Source organism: Chiloscyllium punctatum, chromosome 46, assembly GCF_047496795.1.
Source record: "Chiloscyllium punctatum isolate Juve2018m chromosome 46, sChiPun1.3, whole genome shotgun sequence".
In the NCBI taxonomy this organism is placed as follows: Eukaryota; Metazoa; Chordata; class Chondrichthyes; order Orectolobiformes; family Hemiscylliidae; genus Chiloscyllium; species Chiloscyllium punctatum.
Window position 1 is genome coordinate 59,230,677 of NC_092784.1, and position 22,906 is coordinate 59,253,582.

The 22,906-nt window shown below is 41.2% G+C and overlaps 1 protein-coding gene across 2 annotated transcripts; it reads left to right on the forward strand.

The window, feature by feature from the left end:
• On the forward strand, positions 1-22,540 carry dcaf15 (DDB1 and CUL4 associated factor 15). 2 transcript variants are annotated; one of them, XM_072564387.1, is made up of 13 exons: positions 1-85; positions 6,107-6,204; positions 7,725-7,869; positions 9,974-10,080; positions 11,019-11,155; positions 11,251-11,421; positions 12,384-13,220; positions 15,225-15,313; positions 17,121-17,249; positions 17,866-17,948; positions 20,360-20,464; positions 20,617-20,732; positions 21,744-22,540. In XM_072564387.1, the coding sequence occupies exons 1-13, from the start codon at positions 11-13 to the stop codon at positions 21,797-21,799; spliced, it is 2,148 nt and encodes a 715-aa protein (XP_072420488.1). In that variant the 5' UTR covers positions 1-10; the 3' UTR covers positions 21,800-22,540. The 2 variants fall into 2 exon arrangements, with proteins under 2 accessions (XP_072420488.1, XP_072420489.1); XM_072564388.1 differs by lacking the exon at positions 21,744-22,540 and adding an exon at positions 20,951-21,737.
• The last annotated feature ends 366 nt before the right edge of the window (positions 22,541-22,906 follow it).

Here is a 22,906-nt window from a genome sequence, read left to right on the forward strand (position 1 = left end):
GGGAAAGAAGATGGCGCCGAGCTGGAACAAGCGCCCGATTGCGAGGAAGAAAAGCAATGTCCTGAGGAATTTATCCCGGCTGAAGGTACTGGAATGGGGGCGCAGTTAATAACAAGTGTGCATTTTGCCGGGTGAATCCCACCCTCCCTCAGTAAGACGGGGGGGTGTGTGTGTGGCGGGGGGGGAAAATAAAGATAAAAATAACCCCAAACAAATCTCCCTCTCACCTACAGCAGCATCATCCTCAAATAAAATCACCAAAATAGAATAATTAATCACTTTCCATTGACCAGGGTTGATTAAAGTGCGTCATTTACATTGCAGTTTACTGCAAATCGTCTAGAGCACCCATAAACTGTGGTCACCCTCATCATGGTTTTTTTTTGGTTCAATTCATTTCAACTGCAAATCACTGCTCCAGTGTTGTATAATAGGGAAAGTTCTTTGTTGCACTTGCTTCCATCATTATTTTTGTGTTATTATTGTTTAAACTTGTCAACCCCGCCTAGAGTCAGAGATGTGCAGCATGGAAACAGACCCTTCGGTCCAACCCAATCTAGTCCCACCTGCCAGCACTTGGCCCATATCCCTCCAAACCCTTCCTATTCATATACCCATACAAATGCCTCTTAAATGTTGCAATTGTACCAGCCTCCACCACTTCCTCTGGTAGCTCATTCCATACATGTACCACCCTCTGCATGTAAAGGTTGCCCCTTAGGTCTCTTTTATATCTTTCCCCCCTCACCCTAAGCCTATTCCCTCTAGTTCTGGACGTCCCCACCCCAGGGAAAAGACCTTGTCTATTTACCCTATCCATGCCCCTCGTGATTTTATAAAACTAAGGTCGTGCCTCAGCCTCCAATGCTCCAGGGAAAATAGCCCCAGCCTGTTCAGCCTGTCCCTATAGCTCAAATCCTCCAACCCTGGTAACATCCTTGTATATCTTTTCTGAACCATTTCAAGTTTCACATCTTTCTGATAGAAAGGAGACCAGAATTGCACGCAATATCCCAACAGTGGCCTAACCAATGTTCTGTACAGCCGCAACATGACCTCCCAACTCCTGTACTCCATACTGTGAGTATTGAGTACAGGAGTATTGAATAAAGGAAAGCATACCAAACACCTTCTTCACTATCCCATCTTCCTGCGACTTCACTTTCAAGAAGCTATGAACCTGCACTCCAAGGTTTCTTTGTTCAGCAACACTCCCTGGGACCTTACCATTAAGTGTATAAGTCCTGCTAAGATTTGCTTTCCCAAAATGCAGCACCTTGCATTTATCTGAATTAAACTCCATCTGCCACTTCTCAGCCCATTGGCCCATCTGATCAAGATAACGTTGTAACCTGAGGTAAACTTCTTCACTGTCCACTTCACGTCCAATTTTGGTGTCATCTGCAAACTTACTAACTCCACTTATGCTCCCATCCAAATCATTTATATAAACGATGAAAAATAGAGGACCCAGCACCAATCCTTGTAGCACTCCACTGGTCACAGGCCTCCAGTCTGAAAAACAACCCTCCACCACCACACTCTGTCTTCTACCTTTGGGTCAGTTCTATATCCAGATGGATTGTTCTCCCTGTATTCCATTTGAAAACAAAAATTCTAGTTTTGAGATCAGGTCTTTCTGGGGCTATCCAGTTATTAGAAGCATGCAGAATGGAAACAGACCCTTTTGTCCAACCAATCAGTGCTGACCATGTTCCCTACCAAAACTAGTTCCATCTGCCTGTGCTTAGCCCATATTCTTCCACATCTGTCCTATTCATTAACTTAGCCAAATGTCTTTTAAACATTGTAACTGTACTTGCCGCCATCACTTTCTCTGGCATTCGACACATGAACAACTGTAAACAGTTGTCCTTCCCTTTTGAAATATTTCTCCTCTCACCTTAAAAATATACCCCCTAGTTTTGAACAGCTCCGCCCACCCCTCCTGGGGAAAAGACCCTTGTCATTCACCTTATCTATACCTCGCATGATAGTAGACCTTCGTAAGGTCACTCCTATGCACCAACAGGTTCGAGACACAGCTTATTCCCTGTTGTTAATAGACAGCTGAATAGACATCTCTAACTTCAAATCTAATGATTTGGAGATGCCGGTGTTGGACTGGGGTGTACAAAATTAAAAATCACACATCACCAGGTTTTAGATTAGATTACTTACAGTGTGGAAACAGGCCCTTCGGCCCAACAAGTCCACACCGCCCCGCCGAAGCGCAACCCGCCCATACCCCTACATCTACCCCTTACCTAACACTACGGGCAATTTAGCATGACCAATTTACCTGACCTGCCCATCTTTGGACTGTGGGAGGAAACCGGAGCACCCGGAGGAAACCCACGCAGACACGGGGAGAATGTGCAAACTCCACACAGTCAGTCGCCTGAGGCGGGTATTGAACTCGGGTCTCTGGCGCTGTGAGGCAGCAGTGCTAACCACTGTGCCACCGTGCCGCCCACAAATGTACCTTATAGTTCAACGGGTTTAATTGGAAGCACACTAGCTTTTGGAGCGATGCTCCTTCAGGTGATTGTTGAGGGCTCGATCGTAACACAGAATTTAGAGTGAAAATTTGCAGTGTGATGTAACTGAAATTATACATTGAAAAATTGATTCTGTTAAGCCTTTCATCTGTTAGAATACAGTGATAGTTTCACTTCTTTCATGTGTAAATCACAAAACCATTTTTTTTTAAAGTTGCATTCTTGGGTTAGCTGTTAACAATGGTGATAGCTGGACAATATGTTGAAGGTGTTAGCCCCCTGTGTTCTCTGTCTATTACATGATGTTTAGATTGATTCTAATCTAAAAAGTGAGATTCTGTAAAACTCTGTTGTCTCGCTTTTTAGATTTAGAATCAATCTAAACATCAGGTCATAGACAGAGAACACAGGGGGCTAACACCTTCAACATAGTATCTAGCTATCACCATTGTTAACAGCTAACCAAGAATGCAACTTTTTAAAAAAAGGGTTTTGTGATTTACGCATGAAAGAAGTGAAACTATCACTGTATTCTAACAGATGAAAGGCTTAACAATCAATTCTTCAATATATAATTTCAGTTACATCACACTGCAAATCTTTGCTATAAATTCTGTGTTACGATCGAGCCCTCCACAATCACCTGATGAAGGAGCGTTGCTCCGAAAGCTAGTGTGCTTCCAATTAAACCTGTTGGACTATAACCTGGTGTTGAGTGATTTTTAACTTCAAATCTAATGTTGGCTTTGCTTTTGTTCACCTCCTGTGCAGCTGTAACCTTGTATGCCTCGTGTTGAAGCATCCTATGATCTGTATGTCATTGTATGTTATGGTCTGCCTGTACTGCTTGTGAAACACTGTACTTCACTGTACTTAGGTACATTTGACAACAATAAATCAAATCAAAATCAGATCAATTTCCATTGACCTAAGGCTTAAAGGCGCACTCTTTCAAATGCTGCCTTGATCACAAGTCATTCACTCTCACCTCACCCTCTTAAGTTCAGGGCCAAGGAGGTAATAAGGTCAGGAGCATGAACATAAGGGAGTAGGTTAATGCAGAGTAAGTGCTGCTTAATAGCACGGTTAATAACCCTTTCCAACACTTTGTGAATTGAGAGTAGACTGAGAGGGCGATAGTTGGCCGGACTGCATCCGGAGTCTGAGAATGATTTGGCTCTTTTCAAATTGTATACATGGGCTAGCTGAGATATTAACCTATATCTATTCAAATAGAAAATGGTAAACACCTGAGGGAGAAAGCAATATGCTGTTGAGCTGAGAGGAGGTTTGTGTGAAGCCTGAATACTGATGTGGGCCAAACAGCTTGTTTCTGTGCTGTAGATTGTCATTAAAAACAGAATGTTTTTGTATTGTGCCAAAGAAAATAAATCATTAAGTGCCATGACTAGAATATGCCCTCAGTATTTCGAGCACTGTGTACCTTGTAAGCTGTAAGTAAATGAATTAATAATCCTCTGATCATTGCCTTACTACATCTTCCTCATTAGCTTGGCTCCATTGGTTGCAAGCTGGCCTGGAAAGTATTTCTGGGATTGAGTAGACAACTTAAATTAGCTAACAACATTCCGTGGTAGCACCAAGGGAGTGCCATATTGTCAAAGGTGTCGTCTTGCACAGGGTGTGTTGAACCAGGCTTTGGTTCATGTTGATGCTACAGTACAAACATGAGGTACTGAGATCTTATCATTTTCTCTTAGCCAGTACCACCAGACATTAACTTTAATTACATATTTGGGTCACTGTTTAATGGGATGTTAATGATGTAGAATGGATTCTGGATTTGCCTCTGCACATCAAAAATGAAATCACTCTGTAACCTGCTACAAATATTCAGCATTGAGTAGTGCAATGGCTGAGATAATAGTGATTCACCTCTGGAGCCAGGGTTTAAGTCCCTTCTTTGCAAAATGAGTTTGAGTGGGAAGTCTTGGTAGTGTGCCTCTTTCCCACCCTAGGTTTAAATCCCATTCCAGGATAGATGACCAAGGAAGGTGTGTCCATAATGTGGCCAAACTGGTTGATTTTCAATCTGTAAATCCTTCTAACAGATGCCAGTGGCAGGTGGTAAGGTTGAAGAGTTTCAGCCGTGTGCTGCAAAGAAGTTGGAGCCCGCTGTCACCATCCGCAGCTGCATGGTGTGACATGCATGTTGTGGAATCTTGCTGAGCCTGTACTCGTTTCCGCTTGCAGTGATTACACTTCAAAATAACTGCATCAGTTGTGAAATAGTGTGGGACATCCCAGTAGTTGTGAAATACACTATAGAGATGTACTGCAGAAATTCACCAAGGCTCCTTCAATAATATCTTTCAAACCCATCACCCAGAAGGACATGGGCAGCAGGTGCATGTTGCTGCACTATCTGCAAGTACTCCTCCAAAATGCTCACTATCTTGACTTGGGAATATTTTGTCATTTCTTCATTGTCGCTGAGTCAAAATCTAGAACTCCTTCCCACGGTGGCACAGTGGTTAGCACTGCTGCCTCACAGCGCCAGAGACCCGGGTTCAATTCCCACCTCAGGCGACTGACTGTGTGGAGTTTGCACATTCTCCCCGTGTCTGCGTGGGTTTCCTCCGGGTGCTCTGGTTTCCTCCCACAATCCAAAAATGTGCAGGTTAGATGAATTGCCCATAGTGTTAGGTGATGGGGTAAATGTAGGGGAATGGGTTGGTGTGGACTTATTGGGCCGAAGGGCCTGTTTCCACACTGTAAGTAATCTAATCTAATTGTAGGTGTCCCTACACTCCAAGGACTGAAGCAGTTAGGGAAGGCAGCTTGCAACTTCTGAAAGGCAGTTAGGACTGGTCAATGAATACTTTCCCAGCCAGTGACACCCACATTCATCCTGTGAATAAATTCTAAAAAAAATAGGCTTGCAGTATCTTTTTATTTTCCCATCCAGTTGTTTTACTGGTTAGCAGTTTTTTTTCTTGATTACCTACTGGTTTCAATTTTGATAAATGCAGAACTTTAACCTGTCAGTAAGAAAATTTAGCTTAATGAAGAAAATTTTTAAATTAGCAGACTTCTCCAGACCTATTTTTGAGTGAGGAGTTGACGATTTGGATGCCATTCATGTGGGAGATGATTTGCTCCAAATGTTTTTCAGTTCTAATAAATATATCAGAGGTTTCTATTGATTCTTAATCCAGGTTTTAATAGGCATAAAGACTATGAAGGAGCTTGTTTCAGAACCAGGAATTGAAGGGAATTGCTCTTGGCATAATCAGGATGCCCTTGAGGCTTATACTTGCATTGATTATTAATTTATTAATTAAAAGCTGAGCTTAGAAGTTCCAACAATTTACTCTGGTCTGACAGAATCTTCTTGATCATTCTGCCCTCCTAAGAAGGGAGTCGTGATGAGGAGTGAATGGACATTGAGTTCCTAGTCCCAGTTTAACTGATTGGGTGATGTTTTCTTTTACCAAGCAGTTTGTCATTATCCAGTTGGGTTAGGTGAAGGGTTATGTGAAATCGCAGGTAAAATATTTGAATCCAGTTCTTATCCAAACGAGTACCAATTATCATGTGTCCTTATGGCAACAAACAAATGTAACCTTTTTTTTCTTTGACAGATAACAGGCCAGTTCTCTCACCGAATGTTCCAAAATTTGCCTCCCATTCTTTGCGTTCCCCTGAAGAACATTGTGAATGATGATTTTTTACTAGCTGGGTATGTAAACTATTTCCTAAGTCAGTAGATATTTTTGTTCTGGCATTTTCAACCTTTTGTTTTAAATGGAAGAAGAGTTTTTAGATCATTCATTGACTTAGCTTGAGGAGAATGCCAGGCTCCAGGCTCTTGCCGTTATTCTGTGAGATACCAGTGGATTCACCTGTAGCATTGCACCATTGTGTGGAGGCGTTAACCCTTCATTTTAGGCAGGCCCCTGCCAAAGGATTTTTCAGACAAATGCATTTGTTTTGCTCTAGTATCTCATGGCATATATGTGGAGATTGAACTAAGCTCTGCAGTATTTAGCTATTAATATCAAAATTTTTATTGTTTGCCTCTGTGGTACAAAAGTTTCTGAACAGAATGGTTTCCCCTTGCTGGGGTGCTCCATTGAAATTGCAGACGATGGTAAAGATAATGAGAAACGTTCTAATTTCAGATTTGACCTCAAATCTCCACAAAACTGTACTCGCTGGGTTAGTGACAGGCAACAATTCAGCAGTCTGTAGTTTCTCTCATTGTGTTTATGGCAGGGCTGCAATCTACTGGGAGCCTATTGCATGTTCTCAGGATTGTTGGATTTGAATTTTGACCACATATCTGTGCAATTTGACTCAGTTATTCGTGATGTAGAAAGGTTCAAAGTGCACAACCGAATAGTTTTCCTCATGGGTCAGAGAATTTAACTCATGGGTATGTGGGAACAGAAGGATGCTATTCAGCCCCTGAAGCTTATTCTACCATTCATTATATAAACGGATGGCCTGATCAAACAAGCCTTGCAGATCAGGAGGTTTCATTTCTTGGTCTGTGCTGAGTGAAAATGTTCTCATTTGGGCAGAAGTACCTAAGCTGGAATACATATCAGTTTCCTTATGTTTGACAGAGAAAAATAATTATTTCTCCACGTGCACAAAATGAGTACTGTAGGATGTAACAACTCCCTCCTGACCCTGACACACACACACACACACACACACACAATGCAATGATAACCCAATGAAATTTGTCAAGTGAAGTTGAATGGAGAAAATGTGTTCCTCCCTGTGATTCATGAGCAAAGTAACCAAAGGGCAACTGTATGGAGTTACACTTGATTAAACAGCCAGTGCTTTCAGAGTTGAAAGTGTGGTGCTGGAAAAGCACAGCATCCGAAGAGCATGAGAATCGACATTTTGGGAATCAGGAATGCCCGAAACATCAATTCTTCTGCTCCTCTGATGCTGCCTGACCTGCTGTGCATTTCCAGCATCACTCTCTTGACTCTGATCTCCAGCATCTGTGGTCCCCACTTTCTCCTAACCAATGCTTTCAGGCAAGGCAGAGAAAAATTAGGCAGTGCACCCAGGAATTGGTGTTAGACTTTAACAAGTAGATTTTATATGTATCTGAATGTTTTCTTGGATTTTGGATGTCTGAAAAGCTCATTCCTATTAATCAGGAATTGTAATGTTCATTTTTACTTTCTGTAGTTTAATCTGTCTCCATATGCCCTTGTTCCCATTCCCTTACCGCAGTCACATATTCCTTGGCTTTACAAAATGTGGTCGGTATGTGCTGTCCTACACTCGGGATGTACCAGAGCAGGATATTGATGAGTTACCATACTATGTATATTACCTGTACTGGTGGAAGTTCAACATCCATGACAAGTTGAAAAAGGTGTGTATCAAAGGTTTCCTTGTAAATAAAGAATACTCTAAACTCCAGTGCTGAACTCCTTTGTCCTGACATTGTCCATTTTCTCTGTCTGATGGTCTTGTGTTGATCAGTTTTAGTTTCTTAATAACAGCTTGCATTGATCAAGTGCCATTAAACTATTAGAAGTTGAAGATGTTTCACAGAAGTGAATATCAAACAAAATTTTGTACTGAGTCACCAAAGGAGGTATTGAGACAGATGATGAAAACTTTGGCAGAAAGAAAGGTTAAGAAGTGTCTCTAAAAACAGGAAGGAAAAAGAGAAGTTTGAAGGTCAGATGGGGCATAAAGAGAATAAAGGAGATTCCTATAAATAAATCGGTGTATAACATTACCTCACGAGACATGCAAAAATCTATTTTTTTTTTCTGTTCTTCCAAGTTTCAGATTTTTTTCCAGTATGCATAAACTGTGCTTTACAAAGAAAGGAACAAACTAATACAATGAGGTAGATGACTGCTGCTATCCACCCATTTCAGTTTGGAGATTTCTCCATTCTCTGAAAATGTTGTAACTTGTGGTTTGCTGGAGGGCTCCAAGACTTCCTGATTGCATGGGCTTCTGTTCCTGGTAGTATTCCCAGTTTGTGCAATTAATTTTGTCCTTGTTAAACTTGTAAAACTCTGTCTTACATTCTATTTCTTTTTGGACTGCTACAATTTGATCACCCCACTTCTTATCTTAATAATCTCTTTGCAAGGGCATGTTCACTCCTGGACCCAGTATTTGAGCTGACACTGCATTTTCATGCCATCCATCTTTGTACTTCGTGTTTGCAATCCATGGACCTAACCACCTGCCCATTATCCAACTTTTGTATTTTCCAGTGGCCATCTCTGCTCGCTCTTATAATGGTTACATTTCTCCATTGACTAGCCCCCTTCTGGTAAATATTTGACTTAGTAGTCAATTTTGGTAATTGTCCTTCGGGGCTAATGGCCTCATTAATGATCAGAATTGAGCTGTCTATCATCAGGCAAACTGTCAGTTGCAGCAGTTTGATCCTCATAGCTGGGAAGTCACTGGTTATGAGAGGTAATTGTCTCCTCTCTGCAAATCTGTAACATTGATGAGTGTACGTGAACAGTCTGATTTGCGGGGTTTCCAATATTATCTTTTTGTCTTTACCAATAATCTCCAGGGCTTTCCATTCATTAAGACCCTCTCTTTGTATAATAAACCTTATCTCCCTGGTTGAAACTGGTTTCTGATGACCTTAAGATTTGTCAAATTCTTTGAGACTTCACCTTCAATGAAAGCCTTTCTGCCTGCAAACAGTGCATTCAAATGCTCTATAAACATCAATCTACTTTCAAACCTTCCCAAGCTGGGGGCTGATCACTTAATACCAAAGGAACTTCAGAATTCCTGTCAAAGACTAACTGATAATAGACTGTATCCTGCAGCCATCTACAACAAATCCTTAGCTTGGACAGCCAACACTAGTGCAGATGATATTTTATAGTTTGGCTGATCTGCCAAATTTTAATCAATCATTCATTTATTACTGCATATTTCCTTTCATATACCCCATTGCTGAAAGGGCTTTCTGCTGCTGTAGTTAGAACTATTATGTTCATATTTGGACACAATCCCCAATTCGTGGGTGAACAATCTTGTGCCGCCAACACCCCTCCCCAATTATTGGTGTTAAATTTTGTCGCTGGTCCAAGTCAAGTCCCCATCCACTTTTTCATTACTGTATCCAAGCTATTTTCCTATCTTTCCTGTGTATTATTGTTGAAAAATAAAATCTGGTTGCCAAATCTTCAAAATGCAAAATGAAAATGAATTTTTCTTTATCCAATACCATTAAATCCATAGCCACTACCTCTTTAAAATCTGTTACTAAGGGCAGACTTGGTATCGGCCATGATATTTCGATATTTCTTGCATATCTCTCACATCTCATCTCGTCTATGAACTTATCATGTTCCCACGTGTCTATGCACATATATATGCTTGCTACATTTGACCGCATACTAATTTTAGAAACATTCACATTCTGGAGAACTCAACTGTACAAGAAAAACAAATCTTTTAAAATTTTTGTTGTTGAACTTTAGGTGAGGCAAGTGCACCTGTTCAAAGATCAGGAAGTGTACAGCGACTTGTATCTCACAGTGTGTGAATGGCCAAGCGATCCCTCAAAACTTATCGTATTTGGGTTCAAGTGAGTATTCATGCCAACATTTAGGAGGTCCTTCAGCCTGTCTAGCTTGACATTTGATCCTGGCTAATTTGTATTAGCTCTGTCTACCTTCCTTGATTGCATGTTCCTTGGTTATTTTGCCTACTATAAAATTATCACTCTACTTCTAAATTTTCATTGACTCCCCCAGCTTTGTGAGGAGCAAGTTCCAGATTCCCATGACTATTTGTGTGAAATGACCTCACCCGGAACAGCCTAGCTCAGATATTAAGGTGATGCCTCTCTGTTATGGGCTTAATTGATCTTCCAGCCATGGTCTCATTCTGATGAATCTCAGTCCACTGCACACTCTATATCCTTCCTGACTGCAATACTCAAATGTTTGTTTCAGTGAAAGTGATATTTCAGCAGTTGATGTTTCTAGCTTGTTTGGCAGCTGCTGTTCTGAAAATTTTCAACCTTCTCCTTTGCTGCAGCAAACCTGCTGAGATTTGGAGTCAATTGTTAAATGTGGTTCAGTGGGAAGCACATTTTCCTTTGAGTGAGAAGGCTGTCAGTTCAAATCCCACTCAGGAGGCTGGAGTGCAAATATCCACTGAGTTGTTAACTCCACTTGCTTGACGTTAATGCGTTTAATGCTGGTTGAAGTAAGGAGTTACCCTTTTACCCTAGTCAATATTTCTTCCTAAAACAACATACCAAGGCAAATTAACCTATTTTTCTTTTTTGTGGAATCTTGTTGTTCTGGTATCTTTTTGTGCAGTGTGTTTTTCTCCTGTCTCTGTTTTTCCCTTTACCACATACTACAGAGATGTGTGACTGACTTGTTTGTTTTGAGTGTTAGGTGTGGGATTGGGAGGGGTATGGGTGAAGTTTTGGCCTTCCTCTGGCAAAGTTTTGAATATATAATATTTTCATCCCATTATATTAAATCCAAGTTCTGTTTTCTTTTAATGCAGCATCCGCTCAGTGAATGATCTGCTGATAAACATGGTGATGAGTGATGAGAATGATCGAGATATTTATATTACAACAGTTGCTACGCCGCCATTTGCATTCTGTCCTGACTGCAAGGATATGGCTTTGCTTAGCACAGGTTTGAAGAAAGATACTTATTTCACACTAAGATGTCTGTTAAAGCTGTTATACTTCACTCTGCTCAGACCTAACATGCTATTGTGTCTTTTGCAGATGAGCAGAATGCCTACTGTCTACAGCATGGCTTCATGCTTCACACAAAGTACCAGGTGGTGTATCCCTTCCCCACATTTCAGCCTGCCTTTCAGCTCAAGAAAGATGGAGTGGTGTTACTCAATACCAGCTACTCTCTGGTAGCTTGTGCCATATCTGTCAACACAACAGGTATGTCATAACTGTTGATTTAGGAACCTAGACAGTACGTATGAATGAGCTAGTCACAAGTACAGAAAAGGGTCCAAATTATTTTAATTCGGGCAGAAATATTCCTCTCTGTTCACTGAAGCAGCCATTTCCACTGCTGGCTCTGGGCATCTACTTAAGGGTAATCTGTAACTTGTTAGCAACACTTGAGATGACCATTGGTCAAATCCTAACCCTGAGACCTGAGTGCAAGATTGAGGTGACACTGCCACTGCACTAAGTGATATTGAAGGTGCCCAACTTTTGAATGGGTATTAAAATGCGTTCTCAGATCCAATGCCATTATTGGAAGGAGTTTTTCTTTTGATGTGAAAGGTATGCTGTCGTTGTAAAGATTTTATCATAGGACAGCCACAGTTGTGTTTTTTAAATGTACTGACAAGTCTTTGCTATACTCCACCCTCTTAATGATCATCAATACACATAAAGTTTCTCCCTGGTTTCTTTAGAATCTCGGTATAAATACACCTCTATCCTATTGGGCATTGTAACCCCAGTCACGTCCCCAATCTGAACCCAGCCACCCTGTGTACACATATAGAATTCCACCAGAGTCATTAGCTTTCCTGTCCAACCTGAGGCCACTGTGATTGATTGTTATGCCTTAGCTGCCACATCCAACTGAAGTCAACTAACGCAGCAATATTGGTGACATTCACCTGATTGATTAAAATAATGGAGAACGACAGACCCCGCTGGTCCATCAAGGCTGCTCCGTATTCTGGCTGAAACACCATGACAGAATGCTTCCTACCCTTCTAGCCACTGGTAGAGACAAAATAACCAGAGGGAAACACCGGATTAAAGAGAGTGAGATACCTGTCGGGTCACTGTATTTTTATAGTAAAGTTTATGCACTAATTTAACCAGATGTTCATTTTATATTTACTTGACAACTGTTCTGTCTTGGCTTTGTGTTTCAGATGAGAAAGGGCAGATTCTGTACAGTAAGAGTAGTGAAAACACTGCACCTCCAGGTCATTCTGAGCTAGATCCTAATCTTGTATCACCAGTAATGGATGATGTCATGTCGAGTTATCTTCATTGTGAAGCTCCAAGTCATCCTTCATCCAGCCATGGAGGGCCAAACTGCATCCTACACAAAGCTGACACTACCAGCTGTGCGCACCCTGAATACTGTCCTGAGGAAATGCTGAGCTGGGAATTAAAAAGCTCAAAGCATGGTGGACTGGCAGCATGTAACACTTCCCATGGTGAGCGATCCTCTGCTGCCGGTAAAGCGAAGGAGTTTGCAGCTGACATATTTAGGCGAGCGAGAGCTGCCACCAACACCACAGAAGTATCGGGTAGTTTAAGTCAAGCTGGCTCCAAACCAAAGGAAGGTGTTCTGCAAGGGCTCACCACAGACGACTGTCACAAGGCCCTTGGTACGCAGAGAAGTGAGCTGTCCAATTTCACACTCTCCTCTTGTTCTTCTGAAGCAAAGTCAGAGATTCAGTGTTCCAGTTGTGTTGCAAACACCTCTGCTTCTGCCTTGAACTCTGAGCATTCACATTCACAACTATTGAGATGTTCTTGTACTGCACCGCACTGGAATCCTGCACTGGGTAATGGTGTATTGCCTGCTGCTGAACTGAGGACTGAAATGGCAAATGAGTTGATTCAGTGTGAGACAGGTACAATGAACAATACTAGCAGCCAACACCATGAAACTGCACAAACAGAGCCTGGGTATGTGAACTATATAAAGCTGCATTATGTTCTGGAGCCTTCTGGTATGGCTGCAGATGATGATGATGGTGAGTTATGTAGTAGTGCTAAAATATTATTTATGCCTCAAGTTTTGGTTGTCAGGATAGTGTTTGCCTAATTAGTTTGCAATAATGTTGTGATTGTCCACTAGTTTTCCCTGCTTTCCTTGTCAGAATGCCCTTTGCAAGATTCTTCCCTGGTGGTGTGTTCACTGTCTATCTCAAAATGACGAGTCAGCAGAGAACCTGCTCTCAGTTCCTTGCCCATATCACTCTGGTATTATTGGAGGGTGCTTGAAATCAATGGGATTGCCTTTTGGTAATTGTGAGCACTAATTCAAACAACTCTCAATTCTTTCATTGGAATCATCGCCATTCTTTTGTGAGTGTTACCTCTCCCAATTCAGAATGCTGTGTGTTGAAGTCTAACTCCTGAACCTTGAGCACACACTTCTCAGCATAGTACTACGGTCATCCCATATTTCAGATATGCTGCCCTTTGAATGCAGCTAACCAAGATCCCTTCTGCATGTTTCGGGGATGTGTGAGGTCCTACAGCACTTGCACTCAGTAAAGCTGAGGAATGCCCTGTGACCTTGGTGAGACTTGGTGAGTATGATGTAACCAGATTCTGGCCAATCAGTTCCTGGTGTTTGTGGGATCTTGCTATATCTAAGTCAATTAACATAATTCCCTACAGCAGTAATTGCCATTAAAATTCTTCATTCACTAGGAACCCCCCTGGAATGTGAAAAGCTTCTTTTTTGTTGGCAGGAGTTAATGACACTTCTGCAGATCCAACTGCTGGTTAAATCTCTCAGTACAATCCCCGTTCTGTGAAATCTAGCATCCTGTCTTTAATTTAAATGCCAACATTCCAGATTTGTTCTTTTTCACTTTTTTTTAAATTGCTGCAGTTGCACTGGTGGAGGTGCTGGAGATTGGTCCACTTGAAGTAATTGCAGGATTGTTAAGCAATGCTGTTGCTAACTTCTACTTGATGTGTGTGGTCAGTCTTTTGCACTGCATGGGCCCATGCCCACGTGGTCACAGGCTTGCACGTGTGCACCTTTTAAGGCAACCTACTTGTTCCCTACACCGTATGTCCTTAGTTACTGGGTGATTTAGCAGCTCTGAATGAGTGTTGTTCAGCAACATCTCGGAAGCAGAACGAGAACACTGCTATTGCAGCAACAGTTTGTTTTTAAGGACAATTTTGTGTCTATCGGGAACTGTGGTGAAACACAGCAAAGCCTCTTATCACTGTGCAGAACATTTTCTGCTGTCACAGTGTTGGAATTTAACTCCAACGCTTGAAGAGTTAGAATTTTCACCCAGTTTCATTTGCTCTTCCTGCCTGTCACAGACCAGACTTTGAGTTAATGTTTGGGTTTATTCTGTATGCTGGTGTTCGATTTCTTCCTCAATCATTGCTTAATTCCAGTTCTCTTTTAACATCCAACTATTCCCAAATCTTGCCCATTTCCAAAAAGGAAAGAGTCGCTTCCTCAACATGTTGGAATGCTAGCAATAACTTTCCTTGACAGTTTGCTGAGCTACAGGCAGGAGGAAACAATGTGGGTTTTACTTATTAAGTAAGTTCCCTTAATCTTTAAACATTGTCACGCCAAGTAATTGGCAACAAAATCACTATTCAGTTCCACTATGTTCAAGCAGTGAAAGGGTCAACTTTGCAAGCCATCTGTTAACCACAGAAATTTCACTTCCATCTTCAAGCTGCCTGAGCAGCACATTCTCACTGGCTTCCATACCCATGACCATTCATTCGGATAGCTCATCTTCCACATGATTCTGATGCAACGGTAGGTGCAACTTAGCTCATTTGCATCATTGTGTCATTAATATTTGCATGTGTTACATCAAAGGATTAAACTGAGGAAGTGTAGCTCTGTTTATGTGAAGAAAATGTTTACCTAATTGTGTGATTTGAGGATCTCGAAGGATTTATTTAATCTTGCAACTTGTGAATAATTAGTTTGCTTTCAGAGGAACTTGTTGACGGGAGACTAAAGCAGATCTTGTTTTTCACAGGGTATGATGATAAGATCTCACTGCATTTTGTAGTGACTGACTTGAGGGGAAGGAATCTGAAACCTGTTAAAGAAAGTGCTTTATATCAGGTAATTTAACCAATGTGCAATAAATCCCTGGCAAAGTGCAAAGGGTACAGAACTGTTGGTGCAGTACCTTACAAAGTGGTAAACCACCGTGCTCTAATTGCAGGCACTGTCCAGCAACCTGGTGTGTTGTCACAATGATTATAAAGATGGGGTAATACTGAAATGTAAAAGAGGCCAGCAGTAAAAGTTTTTAAGATTTCATTCTTGCAAATTTGTTTAAAGGTGGTCTTTTGCCTTGTCAGTAGTGAGTTACTGGTAATTTGTTCATCAGTGGTCCTTGAAGGGAATAATTTGAATTGTGGTTGTGACGAGAAGTGTGTGATTAATTATAGAATTTTTTTGTCGTGTTTTTTGGATCTTAGAATAGTGGAGTATAGATGGGTTACATTTTGTGGAGTTTTTTTAAAGAAATAACGAGGTCAGGCAGTCCTTCTGAATCAGTGACTTAATCTGAAATGCGAGGAGAGAATAGGGACCTCTTTGGAGTGTTAATGAAAAGTTGTTTCTGCTATGTTAGTTTACAACAATAACATTGACATTTGACGGCCAGTAGTTTGTTTTTCGGGTCAGAATAATCAAGGATTGATTTTAACTTTGAAAATTCAGAGATTGAAAGCTTTCTGCACAGCTCAGAGGAAACCAGACCAGAGTCAGATACAAATATAGTTTTCCTCCTGGAAGTGAGTACAAGACAGTAGAAAGGCTTACTTTGTGAACCTTTCAAACCAGGGGTGTTTGGTTAGAAATCTGCAGATTGTTTAAAAACTGTGGGTTAATGTAAGAAGACTTCGCAGTTCACAGGAAAGGACTTGGGAGAATTCATTAAGTTGAACCAGAGTTTTGATGTAGTGATAGGGGTAATTTCACCAGATTTGAGTCTCTGTAATGGATTGTGTTGAAAGACAGCATAAATCTTTGCTGGGTGATTGAAACTCTTCTATGTGCTGTATCTAGATAGCTTGGTTTTCTATATTTGTTGCTGTCTTTCATGTAATAAATTTCTTTTCTGTTGTTAAAGAAACTTTGCAGCCTTATGAGATGTTTGGTGAATGACCATCACATTAATATTTTTTAAAAATGATCAATCAGCCTAGATTTCATTTTGGAATATGACTTGTCCAGTTGTACTATCAGCTGGGAACGTAATGACATTTGAGTATTTCAATTTGTGCATTTCTTTTGTAAATTTCTGAAGTATCAGTATTCTGTACCTAGTGACAATTCTGCACTATAACAGGCACAGCTCGAAAGTAGATCGCCTTTATTACTGGCTGCTTCTGGCTGTAAGTATTATGGTCCCAAGTTTATCATCTTCTCTTGATGAATATTAGCTGAGGGCATTCTGGCCTGAGTTGATTTTGTGATTAAAAAGTGGTAAATCTGCTATATCAGTGAACAAATTATTGTGAATAATTAAACTGTATTGCATAGAATTTGTATATCTTTACAGATATACATATTGCAGTACAGAACTGGAATTATCAGCCTGCATTCCTTGTTCTCAAGTCTCTGGAGTGGAACTTGAGCCCACAACCTTCTGACTTGGATGAGAGGCCTATTCAGTGAGGCACAGCTATTGCAGTCTGGAGTGAGTGTATGCTGGTATACGTTGCCTACTGCGTAATCAAGGTTGCTGTATTGAGAGGGGGGAGTGGGGTGCGAGGGTGGATTTATGTTGACTACTTCTCATTTCCATGAGAGGAATCTCTTTAGTGTGACATATGGCTAAGACAGATACATGACTGTCTTGTGCCTGGCCTTTCTCTATTCCCTGGCAACCCATCTCCTATATCTTGTGAATTTCCAGGGCAAGTATCTCACTGTGGAGCAGCTGACACTTGATTTTGAATATGTCATTAATGAGATTATAAGGAATGATGCATCCTGGTCAAAGCGATACTGTTCCTTCAGTGACTACGATATTGTCATTCTAGAGGTAAGTAAATTTAGACCAGACAAGCAATGTGTTTTGGGACAGCCTGGAATAGGACATGGCTTCACAGTAACTCTTAGTGTGCTGAGTTTATAGATTGAGGGACTTTTGGGGTAACGTGGAATTTAGAAACTGTGTAGATTTCTTCTAGTGTGATAAATTTAAAAAGCTTTCAGATGGCTACAAAACTTACAAAATAAGTTTGAGTTTGTAGGACTACTGTTACTGATCAGTAATCTGATTTTAATACAGCAGACGCTGGAAGGTCAAAATTTTCTTAAAGTCCGAGCATTTCCTTGTTTTAAGCAGCAACCGCCCACACACACACCACCCTTGTGCGTGCACACCCACCCACACACATCCCTGCATTCCTCCCTCTCCCACCCCTAACCCCCCCAATCCAGCCCACAAGTGCCCCCACCCCATGCTCCCTTTTCTACTAAATAGTCTTTTGGATATCTTTATACTGACTTCTTAAAAGGCTGTGTTTGGCAAATTGGAAAGGTGTGCACCTAAACCAGTTGATTTCAGACTAAGTACAGTGCACTGAATTCTTGTTTCCTTGGATTTTGGGACTGTCATGAACATCAGTATGATAGTGATCTGTTTCTGTTTCAAGGTGTGCCCTATAACCAACCATGTCATCATTAACATAGGACTGCTACTTTTGGCTTACCCTTCTGATGAAGAAGGGCAAATAAGGTAAGGGAAATTAACCTTCAGTGTGTGTGCTGTTCAGTTATGAAACATGGTAGACCTGTTGGACTTGCATTATATGCTTAATTTCTGTGGGAAATCTGAAATATTGTTCCTTTCAGGAGTTCATTGAGTAGGTTTCCACACTGACTTTTCCAGCTGTGGGATCGAGATCCAGTCCAGGCTGACGAAATACAAGTTTTCTTGCTTTGTTACTTCTAAAGGTGGAATCTGCAATGAGTTTGAGCTCAGTTGGTAGTTCGTGCCCATACTTGTAGAGTTGCAGTCTCTGTTTTGCATCAGTTGATGTTAGCTTGTCAGTCTGCCTTGTGGGTGGCTTGGATCAGAATTGGAAGTGCTGGGAAGCTGCTGTAGGGCTTCTGCTCTGACGTTGGGCTTGCATACCTTGTTGGGAGAGAGTTGACCAGCTCTATTCTATTCCTGCTTCTGTTGTAAATAACCTAATAATAAATTCTGTTACATCAGGAAATTAAATGCTGTAAAGACTCAAAAAGTCAAAGTTGCTTGTTTTGCATTCCAGCAAGAAACCAAACTGCAATAGTGTGCACTGTGCACTTTTTTCACTGAGGATGGTGTTATGGAGACTACCAATCCCTGCCACATTCCCCCTGGAAAACCCTGTTGAATCAAAATCTACTTGCCCGGTGTGAATTACAGGAAGAATGTGATTGCACTGGAGGGGATACCAGGGGTGGAAAATATAAGTTGAGGAAAGACTGAATAAGCTTGCATTGTTTTTATTGGAGCAGAGAAGGGTGTTGGCATGGACAAGGTGGATAAAAAGCATGAATTAAATCAATTGAGATTGACAGCAGTTCCTGCTGCATCCCTATGCCAAACATCCTCCAATCAGTCAGTATCCTCTTCACATGCAATATTAATTGGCTGTCCATTTCGAGGTTTGGTTTTCTTGCAACCAAGTCCTAATGAGTGAGTATGATTCAAGTTTAGACATGTTTATTACAGGAATGCAATACAGAAGGTCCATTCTATATAGTACTGTAGATTTCAGGAATTGAGATACCACTGAGCAGTAAACAGCAAATAACAATTTGTAATCACAATTCACCTTTAAATTAAAATGTTCCAAAGCACTTTACAGAAGCTTTACCAAAACTTAATTTTTTGTCAAAGAGCTGGGTTTTAAGGAGCATCTTTGGAGATGGACACGCTGAGAAGGATTTAAGGCTCAGGGATTCTGAAGGCACAGCTGCCCATGGTGTGGGGCGATATTGATTCAGAATGTAAGGAAGCTAGGACTGGAGTGTAGTGATCTTGAAAGTTGTATGGTTGGAGAGCTCATATTTGAATATATAAACAAGGTCATATATTTAGTATGGCTGAGAAAATTCAAAGATCAAAGAACCTTGCAGCACAGGAACAGGCCTTGCGGCCCTCCAAGCCTGCGCTGATCCAGATCCTCTATTTAAACCTGTCGCCTATTTTCTAAGGATCTGTATCCCTTTGCTCCCTGCCCCTTCATATATCTCTCTAGATACATCTTAAATGATATTATCATTCCTGCTCCTACCAACTCTGCTGGCAATGCATCCCACCCTCTGCGTGAAGATCTTTCCATGTATATCTCTCCTAAACTTTTCCCCTCTCACTTTGAATTCATGACCCCTAGTAATTGAGTCCTCCACTCTGGGGGGGAAAAAGTTGCTTGCCATCCACCCTGTCTACACCTCTCATGATTTTGTAGGCCTCAATCAGGTCACCCCTCAACCTCCTCCTTTCCAGCGAAAATAATCCTAATCTACTCAACCTCTCCTCATAGTTAGAACCCTCTGTACCAGGCAGCATCCGGGTGAACCTGATGTTCAATTACATGAGAATGGATGGATGTGTTATGATTTATTTTAACCACCATATGATAGTGGAGTCAGTACATTCTGGAGCAGTAGCTCATTTGATCTTTGGAAACTACTACTTTCACAGATCATGTTTCCTTTTTGTCAGCTGAAGGAAAGGTCCACATCAATATTCCCTTGGCCTCAAAGAACATAGAACAGAATCTTATAGCACAGGCGGAGGCCATTTGGCCCATTGTGTCTATGTCAGCTCTTTGAAAGACCTATCTAATCAGTTCTATTTCTGTGTTCATTCCCACAGGCCCTGTAGTTTTCTCTCCTTTAAGTATATATCCTCTCCTCTTTGTTAAAATTATTATTGAATACCAGCACGCACTCAAGGAGTGAGTTGCAGAATTCTAGACTAAAATTTTCTATTCTGGCTAGCTACCACATTGTGACTCTGGCAGTATGTTCCCACACTCAGCACTGGAACCATTGTGTATTACAATTTAGTTTTGAGTGTCCCCCAAAACAATCCTGTGTTAGTAAGCTGAATGTGTATCTGTGAAATATTATCAAACTCTGTCACTGATTTTTCAGACCTAAGACCTATCATACTTGTTTGAAGGGCACATGGAATCTAAACACTGGTATCTTTGCAACTATGGGAGTTGGTGACTTAACTGCAGTACAGGGGCAAACAAGGTAAGTTACGTAGTGAATTTCATTCAATAAGACCTTGGAATGAAAATTTAGACTAATGTACCTCTCTCTCTCTCTTTCCCCCCCCCCCCCCCCCCCCCACCACCACCACCACCGTCCTCCCATTCTCTCTCCTTGGCAATCATTTTATATAGTGGCAGTGTTTGGAGTACCTTCCGGAAAAGCTGTGTTGATATAGCAATGAGATGGCTGGTCCCTGAAAGTACCTTTCGCAATGTCAACAGAATGACAAATGAAGCTCTGCATAAAGGTATGTTTTTGTGCCAAGAGTGTGTGCGCGGCCCTAACCTATGTGTAAACTTATTGCAATGCAGCAATGTTTGTGATCTAACCGGGGACCACTTGCAGCCTGCTTTCTCCAGTTCACCAAGCAAACACATAGTTCCAATAGTCTCAATGCCCCTATTGCTTGGTTGAAGGATTTTGCCTGAACTACCATTTAAGACTGCTATCTTTTTGATTCTGCAGGTCAAAGAAATTGAAAGAGTCCTGGTGGGGGTGAGAGTTAACAACAGAATTGAATTCTGGGCATGTCACTTACATTTTGCTCATCTATTGAGGAAGTGCCTGATCAACAATAAAACAGTCCTTTGTGGGGAATCTCTGGTACAGGTAGTTCTTCTATAACACGATGGTTGTGTTCTTGTGCAACCCCACATTATAGAAAAATCACGTTTTAGAAACAGTGCTTCAAGCGTTGGCAATGTAATTGCATTGCTGCCAACACACGTTTTAAAAGCTTACACTTTAGAAACAATGTCCCCAATTCGTCAATTGTGTTACAGCGAATTTGCGTTAACGATGCGTGTGTTATAGTAGAATGACCTGTGTATACCTGTGCCCTGTCACTCTGTGCTGCAGTCAGTTATGATACATCACAGCCAGCTGCTCCAAGACAAGGGTAGTTCAGTTAATGGTCTTGGGGAAAATGCTCGTCAGGGTTCGAATAGCTGCACTCCAGCAGAGTTGGATCACAGGGTTTTACCTTCAGGTCATGTATTAAGTCTTCAAATCCATTGCCATAAGGAGGGGTGGGGATGGATGGACAGATGATCACCCCACACTTCAAAATGTCACAGGCCTGGTAAACCACTCCCAGTGGCTCATAATCACATGACTATTCTGTTTGTGTTGGTTTTCAATCTCAGTGACTGCCAGTGAGTAACTGGTCTCATTAGTTCTGGATCTGCATTGAAATCCCAGCCTGAACAGCACAGTGACCACTCATGGTGATTCAGTTTCAATGTTGGCTTTTCTCTAGGCCGCTCGCTGAAGCGTTTGGCAGACAGTGGTCGCAGCATGTGGATTGTCCTGTAGTGGTGATGATTACCGCCGTCCATTTCACCTACGATTATTTAAAAGGGAGCAAAGAAGAGCCCAAGTTTCAAGAACAAAGTCAGCCACAAATTGGTGGTTTAAAAAATTTTATATTTTTAAAGCAGCTACCTCTTCATTCAGTTTTTTTTTTCAATCATTCCTTCTAAGGCCCAAAAATGGCGCCAGGCTCTTGGAGGTTTTAAAATATGTGAACTTTGTAAAAGTTATAAGATCTTCCAAGTGTGTGCAAGATATCAGATATTTTGGGGTTTTTGAGGGTGATACATATCTCACAACTACTGCCATCCCACCCCCATACCAAAGTGTTGATGTCTGCATTACCTCACATCTAATTTGGAATTTCGTTAGTCTGTGTTATGTGAATGTCTTTTGAGAGCATCCAAGCCGCTTAACTGAAGTGTTCATCTTTCTTTTTTTTTAAATGTAGTTTATCATATTTAACACTATTTAGGATCTCACTTGAAAATGCAAAGAGCTGGATAGATTCCTTCCTTAAATCCTCCCAGTTCACTTTTTTTTTTCTGACCAGGAACAGTATCTGTCACTGGAGGTCATGTGAACTCTGCACAGCGAAGTCAACATTCCCTGAGTAAAATAACCCTGTGGAATTCTTGGTTTGACAGGATTCCAGGTAGAGGTGTAACAATTCCATATTAAGCTGTTGCATAATTTATAATATGTTCCTCCCCTGTGAACTTCAATAAAATATAAACAAGTTTAGTGTGAGTGGTGTTTTTTTGTTTTGGGCGATAAAACGATGATCAAGACTGGTCTAAGTGGTCGTTCAGTTAAACATACCATGTGCTAATGGTTGATGTTTCAACGCCTCAGTAGCCTGGCAATTACATTCTGATCTGTTTGATGTTTTTGGTCTAGATGAGCCTTCTTCCACCCCTCTTCATCTCAGTCATCAACAGATCCCTTTATTCCTTTTGCCATTGTGCTTCTAGAGGTTTGTCTTATTCACCTCCAACTATTCCATGTGTTAATGGGTACCACATTGTCCCTGCTTTGTGTAAGAAGTTGTGACTGGCTTACATTTTATGGTCCACTTCTGGTTTCACCTGGTTTCATCTCTATGTCAAA

Coding starts and splice junctions, on each gene's coding strand:
- dcaf15 (XM_072564387.1), top strand. CDS start 11: ATGGCGCCGAGCTGGAACAAGCGCCCGATTGCGAGGAAGAAAAGCAAT. Junction 7,870..9,973: donor TCCATGACAAGTTGAAAAAG/GTGTGTATCAAA, acceptor GTTGAACTTTAG/GTGAGGCAAGTGCACCTGTT. Junction 11,156..11,250: donor TATGGCTTTGCTTAGCACAG/GTTTGAAGAAAG, acceptor TGTCTTTTGCAG/ATGAGCAGAATGCCTACTGT.